This window comes from Falco biarmicus, chromosome 2, assembly GCF_023638135.1.
Source record: "Falco biarmicus isolate bFalBia1 chromosome 2, bFalBia1.pri, whole genome shotgun sequence".
Classification (NCBI taxonomy): domain Eukaryota; kingdom Metazoa; phylum Chordata; class Aves; order Falconiformes; family Falconidae; genus Falco; species Falco biarmicus.
The window spans coordinates 55,580,523-55,599,334 of NC_079289.1; the positions used below are offsets into that span (position 1 = coordinate 55,580,523).

The 18,812-nt window shown below is 40.0% G+C and overlaps 2 protein-coding genes across 5 annotated transcripts in view; one reads left to right on the top strand and one right to left on the bottom strand.

Moving 5' to 3' along the window:
- Positions 1–1,244: 1,244 nt before the first annotated feature.
- Positions 1,245–16,732, bottom strand: TGDS (TDP-glucose 4,6-dehydratase). 3 transcript variants are annotated; one of them, XM_056328848.1, is made up of 12 exons: positions 16,393–16,730; positions 15,248–15,314; positions 14,833–14,901; positions 12,210–12,300; positions 11,068–11,210; positions 9,320–9,418; positions 8,422–8,481; positions 6,701–6,744; positions 6,268–6,433; positions 5,672–5,730; positions 3,693–3,790; positions 1,245–3,300 (listed from the first exon to the last, which is right to left on the bottom strand). In XM_056328848.1, the coding sequence occupies exons 1-12, from the start codon at positions 16,638–16,640 to the stop codon at positions 3,200–3,202; spliced, it is 1,245 nt and encodes a 414-aa protein (XP_056184823.1). In that variant the 5' UTR covers positions 16,641–16,730; the 3' UTR covers positions 1,245–3,199. The 3 variants fall into 3 exon arrangements, with proteins under 3 accessions (XP_056184823.1, XP_056184825.1, XP_056184826.1); XM_056328850.1 differs by lacking the exon at positions 3,693–3,790 and having other exon boundaries at positions 16,393–16,732; XM_056328851.1 differs by lacking the exons at positions 11,068–11,210; positions 12,210–12,300 and having other exon boundaries at positions 16,393–16,732.
- A 220-nt stretch (positions 16,733–16,952) lies between these two features.
- GPR180 (G protein-coupled receptor 180) overlaps positions 16,953–18,812 on the top strand; it is a 30,437-nt gene continuing 28,577 nt past the window's right edge. For both annotated transcript variants that reach the window (XM_056328862.1, XM_056328861.1), the window contains exon 1: positions 16,953–17,119. In XM_056328862.1, the coding sequence (XP_056184837.1) occupies positions 16,984–17,119 (136 nt within the window). In that variant the 5' untranslated portion in view covers positions 16,953–16,983. The remainder of the gene's footprint in view (positions 17,120–18,812) is intronic.

Sequence of the window (18,812 nt, forward strand, 5' to 3'; positions counted from 1 at the left end):
TTTGCTTCAGTTTTCAGGGACTTCATTTTGAAGTCTGACAAATTCTACACAGAGCTAATATACCACAAACAGACATGAATAGAAAAGGGCACCTCCATCCTCATTTTCCCATGGTCTTGCTCAGTGATGCACATTCCACAAGAGAAGCCCTGTGTGTCTCCATAAACCGCAAATCCTGACTAAGCAGTTACAAGAACAAAACAGTTTATTCTTACATTGTGGGTTAGGCATTCATTTCAACGGGCAACTGTTACCACACCCCTGTGGCTACAGGTCAAAAGCAGAGCATACACCTGGGTGCACACTTTAGCACATGCGGCACTGGTGTTGGACACTCATGTCACAAGTTTGTACTTTATTTGCACAGCTCATGGCTCTAGAAAAAGCTGCCTGTGAGAGCATCCCCTGTTCACGCTCCCTACATGCTGTGCGGAGAGAAACGCTGCTTTGCAAGATTGTCCACTGCTTCCCCTTCCTGTCAGTCAAAAAAAAAAAAAAAAAAAAAAAAGCGCCAAACCAAACCCTCCCTTCCACAGCAATGAAGTTTAACAGATCCCGCCTCTTCTGAGTGTGGAAGAAGCATAAACTTTTCTGAAACTAGCCTGGTGAATATTTGGTGACCCACCCCCATATTTCCTTTTACCTTCACAGTATACTATTCCTCAAGTTGTCCCACTTTTGGAAAGTGAGCAACCACTGTTCTTCAGGAGCTGATGTATTTTCAGAAATCAAATACATATTTTTAGAAGTCAAAATGCTGAGGACTGGGCCAGCAGTTTAGTGACTGAAAACAAAAGCTCTTTTGTTAAAGAACGAGGGAGTAAATCCTAGTTAGAGAGAAGTTAAAAAAAAACAACAAACATACCATTGTACCAAAAAGGTGTAATAACATACTGATACAAAATCTTATATTCTCATGATTTTCCATTGCCACTGGCAACGATTGTTTTACTGAGAAATGATTAATGTAATCACCTAATGAGCATGTCTCCTACCGATGCAGCTAACAATCTTGTGATGTTTGGTACAGATAAACTCCAAATGTGTGATGGCATGCATAGAAGTCAATACACTACCAACTTTAGAGTTTTCATACATTACCACAAAAATCAGAGCTACTATGGGTCAACAGGCTATCCTAACTTTTTATTATTTTCAGAAACCTTTGTTTTGCCAGGCGAAATGGGAATAAAAATTAACAGTAACACAAAACCAAATGATGCAAAAACAAGAGAGAAGGGCAGTCTCATGTATAGTACATTTAATAAAACAGCCACTTTTTTCTCTAACAAAATTTGTACTTTTTGTATGAAGGTTCCTCTTACTGACAGTTGAAACATATTAGCATTTTATGGTTATTTAAAGAACTTAAGTGTATGTGACAGTGAAATTGAAGTGAATCATGAGTAGAAGCTTATGGTTTTTAAGTAGCTGGTAAACCAGGTATTCTAAGACCAGTACACACCAAGTCCTGTAACCTCTGCCCTTCCCAAATGGAGGTTTTTACTATCAAACCAAGTATTAGAAACCCAAAAAACAAGTGCAACACAATTCTAGTGTAATATTATCCCACTTTCTCACAGAAAACTCATATTCAGTAACACACTCCTAGACTTTAGAACACACGCTTGGTGCCAAGGTAAGCCTATAAGCTTACTGTTTAGCCTTCTTTTAAAATTACTCTTATCAGTCAAAAGTGGAATTTTATCAACAGCACCATACAACACACAAGAGGTGTAATGAAGTTGGGAGCACTGTAGGTCCAAAGGCAGTATTAGCTGTAAGTTATCTAGGTCAATACTATTAAAGTTTTATCTAGCAGGGGCACAGCTAGGGCAAAAACCCTACGCTCCATTCTTCTCCTGCACTTCAGGTGGTAAGGAAAAGACTTCTGCACATACTTCCACTTTCAGAGTTAACTCCCAGTTTCTGGGAGACTTCAGAAGCCACAGCAATTTCTGAGTGCACTGTAGCATCCTAGTCCTATGCTCCTGCAAAGCCAGAAGCAAAAAAAGGGTGTGGAATGGCCAAGTACAGAAGCTAAAAAACAGCCATCCCTTCTCTCTGCCACCTCAAATCCAAAAAAAAGCAATGATAATTTTTTCAGGATACAGGACAAAATAAAATTAACAAAACCCCATCATCTACTTTTTCCATGTGTTTACTTAAGAGAAATGAGTTACAATATAACTTTTATTACTAAATCAACTCTGAAAAATATGGACATATTCCTAGAAATGAAGTTTCCTTCCAAACTTTATATTAAAACCCAAGTATAATTTCATCTTTAAAATGTTTGTCAAAAAAAAAGTGAAATACTGCATTGTCTGCCAGGCCACAATTCACAGGAAAAGCATTTAAAATTTTTCTCCATAAACAGCCTTCATATCACAGGAAATAACATCACTGGAATGTTAACTATTACAGAATTTTAAGTTTGTAACAAATGCAGTTAAAAAAGGAAATTAACACATAAAAGACTAATACAGTACAAAGATGACTAAAACAGAGCAAAAGTTTAAGAAAATGCTTCTGGAAATTTCAGTGAGACCACCTGCTACTGTTTGACACATTACACCCCAGCCCCCCTTAAAAAAAGGTCATGTCAAGTTAGAGAACAGATAACTGATTAAACTGTTATTTACAGAAGGTAATACTAAACCGACAGGGAAAGCACTGAGCCACATGGGTGCCATATCTAGCTTCTATCAACTCATTTACATTGTCCAGAAAATGGCACATTTTTCCCCTTCATTAAAAATAAAATGCAACTCTTTAAAGTGACAAAATAATACATTGCACTGTAAAAAACAAATACAGATGAATGATTCCAGAACTAAAACAAATTTTATTTAAAGTCCCCAAAACTGTAATCATAATTATTCTTAATAAGGCGGATTTTACTTGTTACACTAATTTATAGCATTATAAATATTCTTCACCCTGTACAGTTCTTTAAAATCAATACCTGGTGAGAATTTAGTATTGCACCAGAAGCTGAAATTAACATGTTCAACTTATAAAGTGCTGAAACCCTTCTAAAGTTCTGCCATACTGCAGTTTTCATCTGCATTTCATACTGTATTCATCATGTTTCACATATCTTTATTACATTAAGAGTTCACTGTGGCTACTTGATTGCAGGCTTCGAAGAAAAGGCAATTGAGGTAGAACAAATTCCTTCAGGTTCTCTGCCATCCTATGGACCACTGAGCTGTGCAAATGGCTCAGTCACAGGAAAGGGCTCCAAAGCTTTCTCTGAGTTTTTCCAGTTGTGAAAGTTTTCTTTGTACCATTCAACTAGTAGGAAGAAAATGCTGATGAGTCAAGCTGACCAGAGATAACAGGGAAATTAAAATATTCCACAGATACAAGATTAACAACATGCTAATAGTTCATTATGCAAAATTTTAACCTATAATATTAAGAAATCTAGTTTAGATTTTATAAATTCTTTATGCAAGACTTATTCTAGCATTAAAAAGTAATTAATTCTAGTAGCTGAAGCTACTGTGATTAACGGTTTTTTTAAATCAGGTAAATTCACTACTTAAGACAGCTAATTTATTTAAAATTAATGTTTTAAATTCATTCTCTTCAGCTTCTCATTAACTAAGCCATATACCCATTCTCCTCCCTTTCCATGCTCCCATCACTTCTAAATCAATTAGTGTAAAAGCTATCAGTCCTACTTGTTTTCCTTATTCCTTCTTTCCAAGGCACTTTAGGTGTCCATCCTAAGCTGTGCATTTTTTCCGAATTCATTGGATATCTCAGGTCATTGGTAGGTCTGATGAAGTATAAGATGCACAAGGAAAACAATTTGATTAGACTTTTTCATTACTTAAGAGATGCAGTAACTTCCATTGTCTTCAAACCAACATTGGGTATGCTTCAATTTTGAAAATTCCCACCAACGTGAACAGATTATAGCCCTTTCAAAAAACACGTGGCAGCTGAGTGCAGCTACAACAATGCAATTCAGTTTGTACAGTCAACTACTCAGAAATGACCAGAATAAATAAGAATTAGTTATCTTATTGGCACAAAAATGAATGCAGAATTCAAGTCACTGCCAATGCAGTTGTGCAAATTCGTGTATTTGCAACTCTTAAGACAGTCACCATGCAAACCAGTGTCTTCTAGTATCAGCATTCACTTTTTTCATTCTGAAAGCCCACAAATTTTCACACACTCCTTATCTGAAATACATAGGCTTCCAAAGCACTGTCATTACAGTGCCTCATTAGCTACACAAACTTAGTAATACCCAATACATAGAAACCCAGGCTGCAAGATTCAACACAGAAATAAATTCCCTACATTTAAGCATGGCACAAATTTTCACATCCACTATGTGGCAGTTAGTCTAATCTAGCATTCCTGCATTACTGGCACTAGCATACTGAATAGTTAAGCTGCATGCGCAGAAGAAACCAACTACTTATCACCATTATTAAAACATGCTAATATCAAGCTGAAGCAGAACTAATTTTTCCATGACAAGTAACCCCCATGACCTTTAAGTCACCCATTAAAGAATTAAATAATCATTAGCTAGGTATCTTAAGAATCTTTTATAAGACCTCAACATTCTTTGAAACATGTATTCCTATGTGATTAGTTTTCCCAAGCCCATTTATGCTTAAGCATTAGTGGACAGGGCCCAATACACAAGAAGAAATACCTCAATCTGAATTACACTGAGACCTACTGAACATTCACATCATGCAAGCCAAAGGCAATTTTTTCAAAGGCCTGCAATACACTCAGACAGGATTCTGAAGAAAAAGCCTTTTAAAACCAAGAACTAGTACATTTGAAGACACTTCAGCTGCCATGATAACAATCCAAATATGAACAGAAAGTGAGAATTCTAATAATACCTAACTGCTATTGGCAGATACGCCATTTCTAATCACTCTGGAAAGAGTAATATCTAAAGTAGAGCAGAGACTCACTGTTGCTGCAGAAAAGAAATGGAGATAAAAAGAACAGAGCCAAACCAAGCCTGAAATTAAGGACAGAACACAGAGCAAAAGCATATTTATAGAAGCTATCCATTTTCGCTGCCACCCTAACTTTGACATCTCAGAGTTTTACATCTAGTTTTGAGATACCGGTTTCAGGTTAAGATAGGAATCTAAAGTTAACTACACTCTGCAGGTGCATATTTCTGCCTGTGGAGAGTGGGTCTTACCTATAAATCACATTTAAGTCTGAACTAATCACATTAATGTCAAAATACTAAAGCTAAATGAGATGATGGGATTCATCTCACTCAAGTAATAGCAAATACAAAGTACTGAATAAACAGTCTAAACTACCTTAAGAAAAAAAATTAGCCACTATGTGCTTCCAGAGCAGACTTCAGTAGTGAGAAGTGTAAAGACAGACAGATTAGCATTACACATTCCCCTTCAATACATATTCTCCGAACTAAAGATCCAAATAATAAATAGAAATCCTGTTTTTCTATACAGTGTTCTGTACAGACCATACATGTCAAATCCACTAGCAAAAAAAAAATTACAAAAGCAAAACAGCTCTTACTCCCTCAAAAGTTTTTCCTCCTGTACAGCAAAAACAATTTCTCAAAAAAATTATTTGCCAAGAGCCCCAGACACCTTCAGGATAAATCTATACTGAAAGTGCTTTGCTATTTTCTTACCTGTCTTTGACATAATCCATCCAGTGCTCCATTTCAGATTCCGAACTGGTCTTTTTTATCTGTCAAAAAGAGAAACAAAAAAATCACCCCCGCACATGTGGCACTGTCTTAACATACATTTAAAAAAATGATTTTTTAAACAAGATTTAAGTCTGTTAAAAAAACAAGCCAGAAACAGAAGTGGTCTTTTTGACTAAACTGACTTTTCAAACTACTGAAGTTATCAAAACTACCTAGAACAATTCCAACACTTCTCCTTCACCCAAGTACTGCCTAACCATTCATAATCAAATTGTTAAGATTTTAACAGTGCCACATTTTCAGATCAAAAGTAAAGCAGCGAGTATGACAAAACCCTACCAAATGGTATTTAACCATTATGCTAGTTATGTTCCAGTCAGCATAGCTGATGCAGCAGTTGATAGCCTGTACAGTGTACAGCTGCTACAGAAAGGGTAGCACATCATTCTGCTAAAATTATCTTCTAAGACCCACCGCAAGCCTATAAGATCTTCCAAGAGCACCTAAAGGTTTATAGTAGAACTGTTCATATGTGCAATGACTGGTAAAGAAAAGCATCGGAAATGTTTACTCACTAAATGGATTAACTCCTTAGCAAGCTGGGCAATGGACATCTCAAAGTTAGTTCCAATGTTGTAAATTTCACCTGGCTTCCCCTCCTTCAGGACAGTAAGGAATGCTTCTACCACATCAGTTGCATACAGGAAATTCCTTCTTTGAAGTCCAGAACCATGAATACAGCTTAAAAGAAGGAAAAAGCAGGAAATTTTTGTTAATCCATAAGTACAAGCATTCAAGACTGTTTTAAGCAGTTTTGCTGTGAGTCACTACCTGATGGTACCTTAAGCAGCTGACATGCAAACAAACCTTTAAGGAAATCTTATTATTAAAATAAGCAATTCATAACTTTGTAAAATGGTAATTTCATAACTGGCTACACCATGCGTTTATAGCTGTAATTACAGTTTTACAGCACAAATCCACCAAACAAAAAAGCAAATTACATACCATTTTCTGTTCTGCTGCAACAAAGATATAAACTTTGGAATAACCTGAGGAATTGAACAAAAAAAAACCCACACATTACTTCTCTTTATGGAGTAACAGCTTCTAAAATAGTGTATGGGGCTTCACCAGTAAGTATCATTAAATATTTTAATAAGACCCTTTAAATAACTTTACATTTTCTTAAGTCTAATGAAAGAATGCTTTTTGATTAGACTAGATTAGCCTAGAAGCTGTTGGGTTGATTTGTTTTAAGATTAGATGCCTCTATTGTATTGTAAAGCTTATCTTTCTGGTCAACCATTACAAGCCAGTAGTTACAAACATAACATTTTTACAAAAGAAAATAGCTCTATTACCTTTCACACCCAGAAGCGTGCCAGAGTCTAACTAGGGATAGACTACTGCAAACAGTTTAGAACACAGTTTAAACACTCAGCAAGTTGCAGTAAATCTATAGCCAAAAGAGTCATTAAAATAGTTGTTTCAAGAGAAACAATACAGAATTTCAAGATAAGTAAACACAGAGCAAGGTGACAGCCGCTAGCTTGCAGCATAAAGATTTATAGTATTATGCTCAGCTAAAAGCTTAGATCCATTCATAATGTCCCAGAAACTTCAGCATAGTTAGCCCTGCTATTAAAGTTTTTAAACTGAAGCCATTAGAAAGCTATTCAAGCTCTTTTAATTTTATTAACTTATACTCCAAACATAAAAAAAGACATACTGAGTAAAACTGAAGAACCATCTAGCCTAATACTGCGTTCCTGGTGGTAACTAAAAGTGGATTACTTGAGGAAGAATATATATAAGCTGAAAGCAAGTAAATAGCGATACATCCCCGGAATGTAGTCCCAACATCACGCAACCTGTAGCCAGGCATCTCCCAAGCCACAGATCAGCAAAAAACATATTGTAAAAGCTATTATTTTTCCCTATATTACTGCAGGTGGATAAACAAATTTGCAAAGAAAACCAAACCCAACACATAAAAAGCAATCCAAATTAAAAAATACCTCACTGGAACTCCAAAATATAGCTACATTTCACACAAGCTCCGAAGAGTACGTATGATTGCCCCCATCATTCCACCAGCCTATTTCCATTCACTAGCATAGCACATCTTGGCATTGCCTACAAAGGCAGCGCCCTCTCACTAATAACCATTTTAAATAGTTACCCCACAACGTATTTTTGGACACGCAAAGAGCAAGTCGATTTGCACTACTCTTGTCCTTGTATCTGATTGCTATAGCTTTATCTTATCCATTTTCTGTACAGGTTGGAACATGTCTTTCTACACCAGATATATTGCTCTCTCACAATTTACTTTTTAAAATGTTTACCTTAGTTATTAAACATTCCTAATTACAGCACATGACATTGAGTTAACATAATTTGTAGGGGAAACCTGTCAGACACAGGCCAGTTAAATATCCTTTGAAAAATAGGACAATTGCAAAACAAAGTCATTTCAAGAAAATTCATGTTAAGTCTACTTGATGGTTTACTGACAACCAAAAAAACACGTGTTCATTGTGTTGATGGCATGTCACACTGGTGTGAAATCAAAACATATAATCACAGGTAAGCATGAATAAATATACTTGTAAGACAGTGCTTTTTTTCAAAAGCCAGTCCAATCTTACAAGAAAAAAGAAATATCATTTCAACCACAAATTATGACATACTGAAGCTCAGAGTAAAGCACAGGTTTAACTTACTTTTTCTGGATATTGGTGTGGTCCATAAACATTACTGCTCCGTGTGATAACAACTGGGAACTTAAGAACATGAAACATGCATGTGTTATGGAAGAAAATATATACCAGTAAAAGTCTGTAGGCTTCTCGCTGATCAATAAAAAAACCGACACTCCCACAATGCTTATTGAAAAAATCTGCAAGCCCTTACAAACATTAATAAATTAAGCTATCCACACTTCTGTCAAATAGGCAAAGGCCTCCAGCCTTCTCAGTCTGTTAGGAGCACCACAAGTGACAAATGTCTGTAACCTCTCAAGTCTTGCTGTGAAACCATCATAGGACATTACATACATGTATCTGGTTGACTGAAGACTGGCTTACTACTACTTATCCCAAGAAAATGTTTTAGTCATTAACATCTTACTCAAGTCAACTTGGTGCCAACAACTTCATAGAAGGACATACCAAGAACAAAAGTCTAAAGTATTCAAAATTTTAAATATTTTTGTTTAAACAAATCTGAATAATAGGAGGCGTTTCTTCATTTTTTCCACTTTCACTATGTAGTCTTAATACAATTTGAATTTTGCATATTCTACTTCTGTATAAACATACTTCCTTCAAGCTTAACATTCAAGATTTGTCATGTCCTCTTTGACCATTTTATCAAATAACATTTTCAGACATTACAGTTAACACTTTCAAAATAATTTTAAAACATTTAGCCTCTTCCCATTGTCTTGCAGTGCATCTCCACCAGCAAGTGGTAGACATACTCCAACACATCCAAACTGCAAGACTAGCAATCAGGAAAGAGGTGGCACTGTGCAGACTGGTAAGTGATTTTTCTTTTATATTCCTATATACACAGACACTCCAGTATGGGCTTCAGTTTTTGAAGTTTGCATCAACTTACTTGGTACCTTTCCCAGTAAGACTGAACAAAACACTCTGCAGCTGCTTTAGAGGAGGCATAGGGATTTGTTGGACGTTTTGGTGAGGATTCATCAAACTCCTAAAATGTAAAGAAAAATTTGTATTACTCAAATTCTTTTGCCCAAGTGAAGTTACAAAAAGCTGCAGCTGCAACTGAAATAACCCCTCAATATCCAAGCACACCAGTCTGAGAAAGTCACCCTCCCACTTACCGCAGAAGACCAATAACAAAAAAACAGTCGATTTATCAAACACAGGAAGTAACCAGAATACCAGCAGTAATATTTTTATACTTCTAGGAGAGTACCTCACAGTGGCAGCTCCTTAGATTTTTATCTTGTAAAATCATCACTATTGCCACAGGGAGGTTCAACCTTTTCAGGCTCATGTTGCCTCAGAGTCCCATTGCACCACTGCTAGCAAATGGACCTTTCAGTCCTAAATATAAAAGAGGTCCATTCTCCCTTTTCCATAAACTTTATTACTATAAGAAAAATAGAATTGCAACCCAAAGCCCTCCAAAGCAAGACTTCAACAACTCTGACCTATTCCAGAACAGGTAGCTTCATGGCTATCCTTCCACTTCTATGAATGTCTCACTTGGGGAGAGGGAAAAATAAAATAATAAAAAAAACCACAAAACAAAAACCACCACAGATACAGCAAACCAAAAGGAGGGATTCTACGCTGCCAGAGGTGCAATTTGTAACAATCACCTTAACTTACAATAAAAAAACCCCTCATTTTCTTGTCTGACTTTTGGCTCTGAAATTGGCTCAAATTTACTTTTTGACCTTCCTTCTTCCCAAAAAAACTCTACAATAACCTCTAATGTGATTCACAAAAAGCAAAAACCAGACTAAATGAAAGTGCTCTTTTCAAGGGCAAGAGGCAGAAAAAGTTCACTTGAAGTTATCTCAGCCAGCCACTGGTCTACATGCAGGAAAACAACATCCTTGGATATCATAAAAGTCTAGGTATTGAAGCTGTGTTGAAGGAACCGATAAAGACATTGTAACAATACAGAAGTGCACAGGATTTTTCTGAAATACGCTAGTATTTTCATGGACTACGGCACAAGACTCCTTTGACATTGTTTATGCCTCTTGAAAGACAAGCACACACAATTTGTCTTTTTACTGAGCTAAGTTACATTTCCTGAATTAATGTCAGGTATAAATTGGCAAAAATCAAAAAGATTTCCACAGAACAGCAAGAAACATCCACATATTTTTTCCAGTACAGGAACTGTTTCCTGTTCAAATTCTCACTACCTACAGTTCTGTTCGTACTTTAGCTAGAGTATAAAACCAGTTCCCTTCCTGCCAAGTTCAGAGTCAAGGCAGAGCAGGGGAAAAAAGTTTTACAATAAATTAATAATAAAGAACTACATACTGTGCATATTACTGAATTCTCATGAATGCCTCAAGGCAAAATTTGTATACTACATTCCTTTGGTACTATCCCTAAGGAGTATTCATGTGTCATTAGTGATCTGAGCCTCACTGTTTTAGGTAATACACATTCAATATAAAGCACGCCACATAAAAATTCTGGACAATTTTGATACTTAGCTTTCTAGAAACAACCAGTGCTTGTTTACAAGCTCCAGTAGCGTCAGTAATAGCTCAAAAGTCATACATTTACAGAGGCCAAGGAAAGTTAATTTTGCCTTCACTACAAAAAGCAAATAAAGCAATAAAAACCCTCCTGCACTTTTAAACTCACCTTATCAGTGCTACCTCCATACACTTCATCTGTACTAACATAGACAAACTTCTCCACATTGGCTTCATGCGCAGCTGCAACCAGCACATTAGTGCCGTAAACATTTACATACGTGAATTCCAGGGCATGCCAAAATGAAAGATCTACGTTAAAAAATTCAGAAAATTCTGATTAAATTTAGGCAAGACATGGCTTCCTATTGAACCATAATATTAGATGCGGCAATATAGGCTGGGACTTTATCACTAGTTCTTTGATTGTCAGATAGCAAGGTCATTATTAAATGAAGACATTTTCTACACTTAACTTGAAGACAAAATCCTTGCTGTCAACAGGAAATTGGAATCAAGAGCAAAAGCTAGTTTGCCATGGATGGTTCCATTTGAAATAGCATTATTTAACTTTAAGGGGCAGCATAACTACTTTCCCTCTCCTCTAGGAAGGGCCAAACTCAGTAAAAAAAAAAAAACATTTAAAGACAGCTGTAAGATGCAGAATATATACCCATGACTGTTAGTTAACTAACACCTGTTTTAATTCTTAGAACTGTCCCGCTGACAATTTGATATGACTTTGTGCATAATCAAATCTGTCAATTTTGAGAAGCATTTTCCTCAAGAATTCTTCAAGGATTCCTTCTCATGACTTAAGGAGTACAGTAAGAGTAACTGTGGTAATATGAAACAGGTACTTTTAGGTGTAATTCATTCTCTCTTTTTAGAATCCAGGCAAGATTCTGAAGGGAGATAAAGCCTTCAGCTTCCACAGTGTGTTATCTCCTGAAAGGCTGGAGCCAATCGAGCAGAAACTTAAGACCATGTACACTTTTTCCACTGTCTTCATGACTCCACCAGTACACTGTCAGCCATTTGTGTGTCTAGATGGAATTCAAGAATGTAATGAAAAAAGGGAGCATCACCATTTATGTGCAATAAAAATAGACAAGAATCAGATGAAGTACTTTATAATTCAGGCCTTTAACCCCTGTAAGTTAAAAAGGCCACCAGACACTGAATCGTGTAATTTGTAGAGACAAACTGTATCCTTGTTTTACACGAAGGGAAGAAACAATAAAATATCAGTATGTATTTCAAATAAATATACTCATGGAAAATAATAACAAAACATGCAACAATGCTCACCTACATGGGTTTGGGCTGCAAAATGAAGGACTATATCTATTTTCTCAGTTTCAAAGAGCTGTTTTATAAAATCAGGTTCACAAATATCTCCCTGAACAGGAAAAAAAATCATGAACAAATTATATGTAATAGAAGACAGTAAGATTTCATTTGTACCAAGCATCATATATCATTACAAAGGAAGCACAGGATACAAATAGCACTACTCACTCAGTTTTGGGCAATTTATCAATGCCATGTGTAAAATAAGACCAGATATACATTTCACACATTTTGAGCAACAGGCTCAATGAAACTTATTTCAGGATTTATATTACTATTTAACATTAGAAACAGCATCACTCCCGAAACATACACAACAGAAGTACAGTGTGTAGCCTGAATGCTGAGGTTGAAATGCCAAGTTCCCACAGCAAGAGTTACTGGAGTCTGGCTAACAGTGACACCCAGCGGCATTACCAAAGGTGAAGTGAATTTCCACCTTTGTTAAAATAAATGGGTGGGTATCTATCTTGTGATGATTTGGGGTTTTGTTGTTTGTTCTCATAATTATTTTTTTTAACTGATATATTTAGAAAAGAGCAAGGCACCAACATATAAGCCATTCTTTAGTTTGACACAGAAGCAACATAGCTTTTAAAGGCAAATGCAAGCTGAGAAACAGCTTTTGATATTTAGCTGTTGGCTCAACTTAAACAAGATAGTACCCAAGAACAGGTGTCTTGGGAAGAAAGACTTCTGTATTTTCAATAACAAGGCACTTAAGTACAAATAGTTCAAATGCATCTGTGTTTTAAGAAGTTCTCAAGCAACAATTCTGAACAACAGCCTCAAAGAAGTACTGTATGTCAGAAATGGGAAGATGATCCCATTTCTCTATTTCTCATCCTTAAGCAGAAGTGAAACGCTACTGTAAATACACTTAGGGCTTGTAGATTATTTTGAACTAAGTGGTTACAATTTTTACTTTAAAAAACTAAATTCAAACTCAATACATGTGTGCTTAGCAACAACAGAAACTCTGATAAAAATATCTTTCATACGGCTTCTTACACAAGTTTTCTAAACTTTCACTTCTCTGTTTTCCAAAACAGGCCCCTCTTCTACAACACCACTAGATCATTTACCTTTCCGGCTCTCTCCTAAGCCCCATAATAGTGTTACAGTTCCAATCACAGGGCTTGTCCATCACAGAATATTCTTCCACTGCATTTCTTCCTATCAGTGTAAACTGTCTGCCTGCATATCAGCTGCATGTTAAGCTATGATCAATCTTCCTTAAAAAAAAAAAAATCAAATAAACCCCAAAAAGTTTGAATTACACTGGTGTACATTTTGCCAGAACACATTCCTACTCTAGTTCAGAAGCAGTATAGCTACATCATTCCTTTTTACTATTCCCCTACTTCATATGGGTGTCTGACTTTTTACAGGATGACTTCTCCATGCTATCCCCAGCAATTAAATATTAATATATATCCAGGTAACAAAGCTTTTCTACAGTATTCATACATTTCATATCACATACTGGAAACCATCAAAAACATTAGGAAAATAACCCAAACCCCAGTTTGGGCACGCTGAACTGTGTACACTTGCTTAGTACACATTCCCTTTCCCCTCACACAACTTTTATCCCAATAGCTCAGAGATAATTACTTACTGAAATAAAGAGGTAGGTTCACAAAAATATAAATAGCCATGGGGGTCACCAAACGGGTGAGGACAAGTTAAACTCCCAACCCCACTTGAATCTAAGAGATATGTTTGACTTACATCTACTATCTCTGACAAAGTTGCTATTTCAGCAAATTAAACTATATGCATTTCTCTGATGTCCTGCAAGCTCAGGCAGCTCAGCTAGACAGAGAGATCAGCATCAGTACTGAACTTCATAGAGGGGAAGGACCTCAGCATACAAACCCAGCAGTCAGAATGTTTATCTGAACAATAAATCAAAATCCATCTCCTGTCTGAAAGTAAAACTGTAGAAACGGTAAACTAATTTAATTGGCAAAATTGAAAAAAAAAAAGGTATACCTTGAATATACCCATGAGATCCTGTTCCAAAACAACTATGAACTACACAGGATCAACAGCAGTAAAACCAAAAATGTAGCCTGTGTCTAGGATCAACAGAAGAAGAAAGTGGTGCAAAATCTATGACAGCATCAGAGAAGCACAGAAGAGCTGAAACTGAGTCCATGCCACCTATCAAAAGCGAAAGAACCATCCCTAAAACCATTCATCTCCATAATCAGGCTTTTACTAATTCTGTATCTTTATTATACAGCAGAATACATCAGCTTTCAAAAGACTACTTCATGTAAGAAACAGAACATACCACATATTGTCACAGATTTCTGTGGGTGAATTATGAAGTTATTAATAAAGGTAAACAGATTAAGTAAACGCTGTTATGTCCATCTGATTGTCACGTACATTGGCATATTACATACCCTGACTCATTCTTGACAATAATTTAGCAGAAGTAATTACAACTTCACCATAAATTAAAGCAGTGACTTCTAGTTTGGGGAGCTCTGCAGACTACATTACCTTGATATGAAGGCATAAAATTCAAGTTAAAAGTCAAGTTTCCTAGAAAAGAAGGCTTTATCACCTGGATAAACTTGTAGTTTTCCTTCTCAGAGACAGTTTCAAGATTCTTCAGGCTTGCACAGTAGTCGAGCTGAAGAGAGATACCCACACGATATCATTATGTGGCCTTCATGAAAGTAAATAAGCTAACTCTGATCTGACCTAATTACTAGAAAGTTTGAACATAGTAGACTTATTTCAAAAGAAAAGCTATTTTGCAAGCAGACACGTTAAAGCTTTAAAAACGCAAAACTCTGAAAGATATCCTAACTGTAAAAATTCAACAAGTTTATAATCTGAAGGCTTCTTTTTTTTTTTTGTGTTGGGCACATGAACAGCACCTTAACAATAACCCATATAAATTTCAACAAGGTATAGATTGCATTAAAAATTATTTAAGACAGTATTCCATATCAAGAAAGAAAACAAGCTATTACCTTATCTAGATTTATGATCAGATAGTTCGGATAGTTTTTCACAAGAGAGACAACTACATGTGAAGCACTGCAGGATAGAAAAAAAACCATATTTTACAATTATGTAGTATTAAGGTAACAAATAGATGACAAAATACAAGTAAGTTTAGGAATATCAAAAGGCTTTGGGAGAAGAGGGGACTGTACTCCAGACAAAAGAGGAATTCACAGATTATTTTAAGATACAACATTATTCTGTTGATAACACCCATAACTGTACAGTTAGAACTCGAAGTCTGTTAAAACCTCATGCTATAACAAAAGAAAGCAGCACTTCTCACAGCCACCTAACAAAAATAAACCCAGAACCAAATTGTTATATGCTACATTCAATTGCCATTCTAAAATATTTTTACACTCTTTTAATTTTATACATTAGATATTAAGGAGAACTAAACAGCCAACTCTTCTAACACACAATAACTTACTCTCAACGCTCAACCTTGACAGTCCCACTGGGTGAGAGGCAGCTCAGCCCGAGGATACAGGTTTATCAGGGCTTATTCACATCTCCAGCCCCCCAAGATGAGGGGTGACATAAAAATCTCTGTCCTCCCGCAGCTTCAGACACCGAGCACGCTGCCGGGCTCCAGCCTGGGACGGACCTGAACCTCCTCTGCCTCGAGCAGAGCCCACAGCGCTAGGGAGTGGATACGAGAAGCAGCAGCTGGCTCAAAGCGCTGCCACCCGCCCCTAGGCACACCCCGCTTGAGGCTGGGCGCCGACTCCCACCACCAGCGCTGGGACCCCCCCCCCCCCGCCGCCGAGCACCTTCTGGCCGGCCGCGGCGCAAGACAGGTGGGCAGCGGCGCCGCTCGCCCCCGGCGCCCACCACCACCTCAGAGCCTGCAGTCCTGGGAGAGACGCGGGCCGCCTGCCAGACGAGCCCGGCTCTGCAGAAACGGCTGCACCCACCGCAACCTGCGCCTGAGTGAACGCGGTCCGAGCCAGCGGCTCCACGGAACGGCCCGGGGGAAGCAGCACTACGGGACCCCGCCGCCGCGGCCTGCTCCCCCCGCCCGCGCCCCCGGAGAGGAGGCCGGCGGCCCCCACCCGGCCCAGCGGGGAGGCGAGGCCGCACTCAGGGCACCGCAGCCGCCACTCACATGAACCCCGCGCCGCCCGTCACGAGCAGCCGCTTCTCGAAGACCGGCGGCTCCGCGGTTACCAGCTGCCCCGACATGGCCCGCGCTTTACGGCGGCTGCCCGCACGGGCCTGCCGCCTCGCGCCACCCGCAACATGGGGCCGAAGCCGCAGCGCTCCCGGGGGCTTCATGGGCAGAGCTGCGACGGCGACAGCCCGCGCGGAAAGACACTTTCCCGTCGCGCCGTGTGCCCGAACACCGCGGCTCATCGCCTCCGAAAGCGGCGGAGCGGGCAAGAGACCAAGACTTTATCCGACCGCCTCTGACCGCGACCTCGCTTTTTACGACGCTGCGTCGCAACTTACGACCGAACCCAGCAACGGACACGTTGTGGCGGGGAAGGGGCCGGCTGCCCTGTCCCCGCCCAGCAGCGTGGGCGCGCTCTTTCGCGGGCGGCTCCCATTGGGTCTCTTCCCGCTTCTGCCCGCCCGCTCGCCTGTCCCGCTCCCGCTCGACGCCCGGAGGCGAGGGGGGGGAGGTGGTCACGTGACACGGCGGCGCGAGCTGGCCGGGGGGGGGCGGGGCGGCGACCGCCGGCGGCGGGGCCCGAGGATGAGGTGGCGGCTGTTGTGGCTCCTGTGCGCCGCCGGCTGGTGGGGCGCCGGGGGCAAGACGCTGCGGGGCGGCTTCGCCAGCGCCGCCGCCCGGCTGGAGCCGTGGCGGCCCGTGGCGCGGTTCCAGTTCTACGGTGAGTGCCCGAGGGAGGGGAAAACGGTAGGGGGCAGCGAGAGGCTGGGCCCCCCGCGGCCCGGCCGCCCTCCTGAAGCGGGGCCGGAGGGGGGTCAGGGGTCGGGGGGCGCCGTTAGGGCGGCGGCCTGAGGGGGCGGGGGGCGGGAGCGGCGCAGGGGGCAGCGGGGCAGCGCGGCAGCGCTCCCTCCACCGGGCCCTGCCGCAGCCCTGGCCCGCTCTGCGGGCGGCGAGGAGCCGGCGCAGCGCCGGAGGGGTGATGGTGATGGGGCTCTCGGCCAGAAGCGGGACCCCGCCGGGCCGAGGCAGGGCTCGCCCGGGCAATGGGGAGAGGAGTTGGTGGCAGCCCGTCGTGCTGCCTGGACAGCGTCCCTGTTGGTCAGGGAACGAAGAAGCCCCGCCGTGCGTGCCCGGCGTGGCGCCTCCCGCCGTGTCCCGCAGCCTGACGTGGCGGGAGGGCAGGGACGTTTTAACTTTCACACGCATTTCTCCTTCCCTCCTGGAACTGCACCAAGTGAGAGCAATGCTTGACATTGCACGTGTCTCTTTCACAATCGCTGGGTGTTTTTAAGTGTCACTGTGCATCACAGTGTAAATTCTCACTTTATTATTCCCAATGGCTTTTCTTTCTTGTGATATTAACTCCTTGTTTGTAATAGTTCCTGACTGTTAGTTAAGAGGCCTAGCAGTGGGCTAGAGTGGCCACTGCAGAAATACAGGCTGGAAATTACTCTGCTTGCTACGTAACTTTTTAGTTGCAGAAAGACACCTGTGCAAGCATGGTGAGTGCCATATACAGCGAGGCTGTGGTGGTCAGCATGCTTTTCCTGTGTGCTCAGCGTTTTGGTAGCTTAGACTATTGTCTTCCACAGCTTCATGGCAGAAGAGTTTTGCAGAATGCTTCAAAAGGCAACCATGAAGATAATGCTTACACAGGCTTCCTCTCAGACTGGAGGAGTAGTGTGAGAGGAAAACAAAAATGTTCACAAGGGAAAAAAAAATCTAATGGGATGAAGGAAAAATGTGACATGAGCCAAGAAGCCTTGGAATGTGACCTTCCAGCACTGAATGAGAGATGGTAGATAGGGTGGGGATAGCTTGTGGAGGGACTTGAAAGCAGTTAATTATTGCTGTCCTAAAAGATAATTGTAGTAGCACTCTAAAATAGACCTAAAGAAAAAAAATGCAGTTTAAGTCTTTGAAAAGAATGTTAAGATCCAAGATGAGTGGTTTAGGTGTTCAGATATAATTTATTCTACAAGTTGGTGTTGCATATTTCCTTAGAAATATTCCTTTTTCTACATGAATATCCACAGCTATACATACTTGGGTCTTAGTGAAGCCATATGGGCTTTTTTCAGAACCAGCTGTTAATTTTTAAAAATCTTGGATTAGCAGCTTAGGTAAACTGTAGTCCATGTAACATTTTACAGATCCCAGGAGATCACCTTTTTTGAGGTTTTATTTCAGGACTGCTGTCTTGCCGCTGGCTCTGAACAGGCAAACCTTACTGACAAAGCCTTATTTGAAGCTGGTAGTAGTCTATAGACCAACATCCAGCTGATGCCTAGGTTAGGTCGGAAACAAGTTTGCTCTGACAGTTTAAAAAACATACAAAGCTTGCTTAAATTTGAATGAGTTCGTTCTCTTGCAGTACTGATAGGTTTTAATGGAGAAGAAAAATCAATCTATTA

Bases quoted from the DNA above. Each gene is read 5' to 3' on its own strand.
- TGDS (XM_056328848.1), bottom strand. From the start codon at position 16,640: ATGAGCCGCGGTGTTCGGGCACACGGCGCGACGGGAAAGTGTCTTTCC. The intron at 15,315-16,392 runs GTGAGTGGCGGC...TCTATCCTGCAG, and splicing joins ACGGGCGGCGCGGGGTTCAT to TGCTTCACATGTAGTTGTCT. The intron at 9,419-11,067 runs GTGAGTTTAAAA...TTTACATTTTAG, and splicing joins ATGGAGGTAGCACTGATAAG to GAGTTTGATGAATCCTCACC.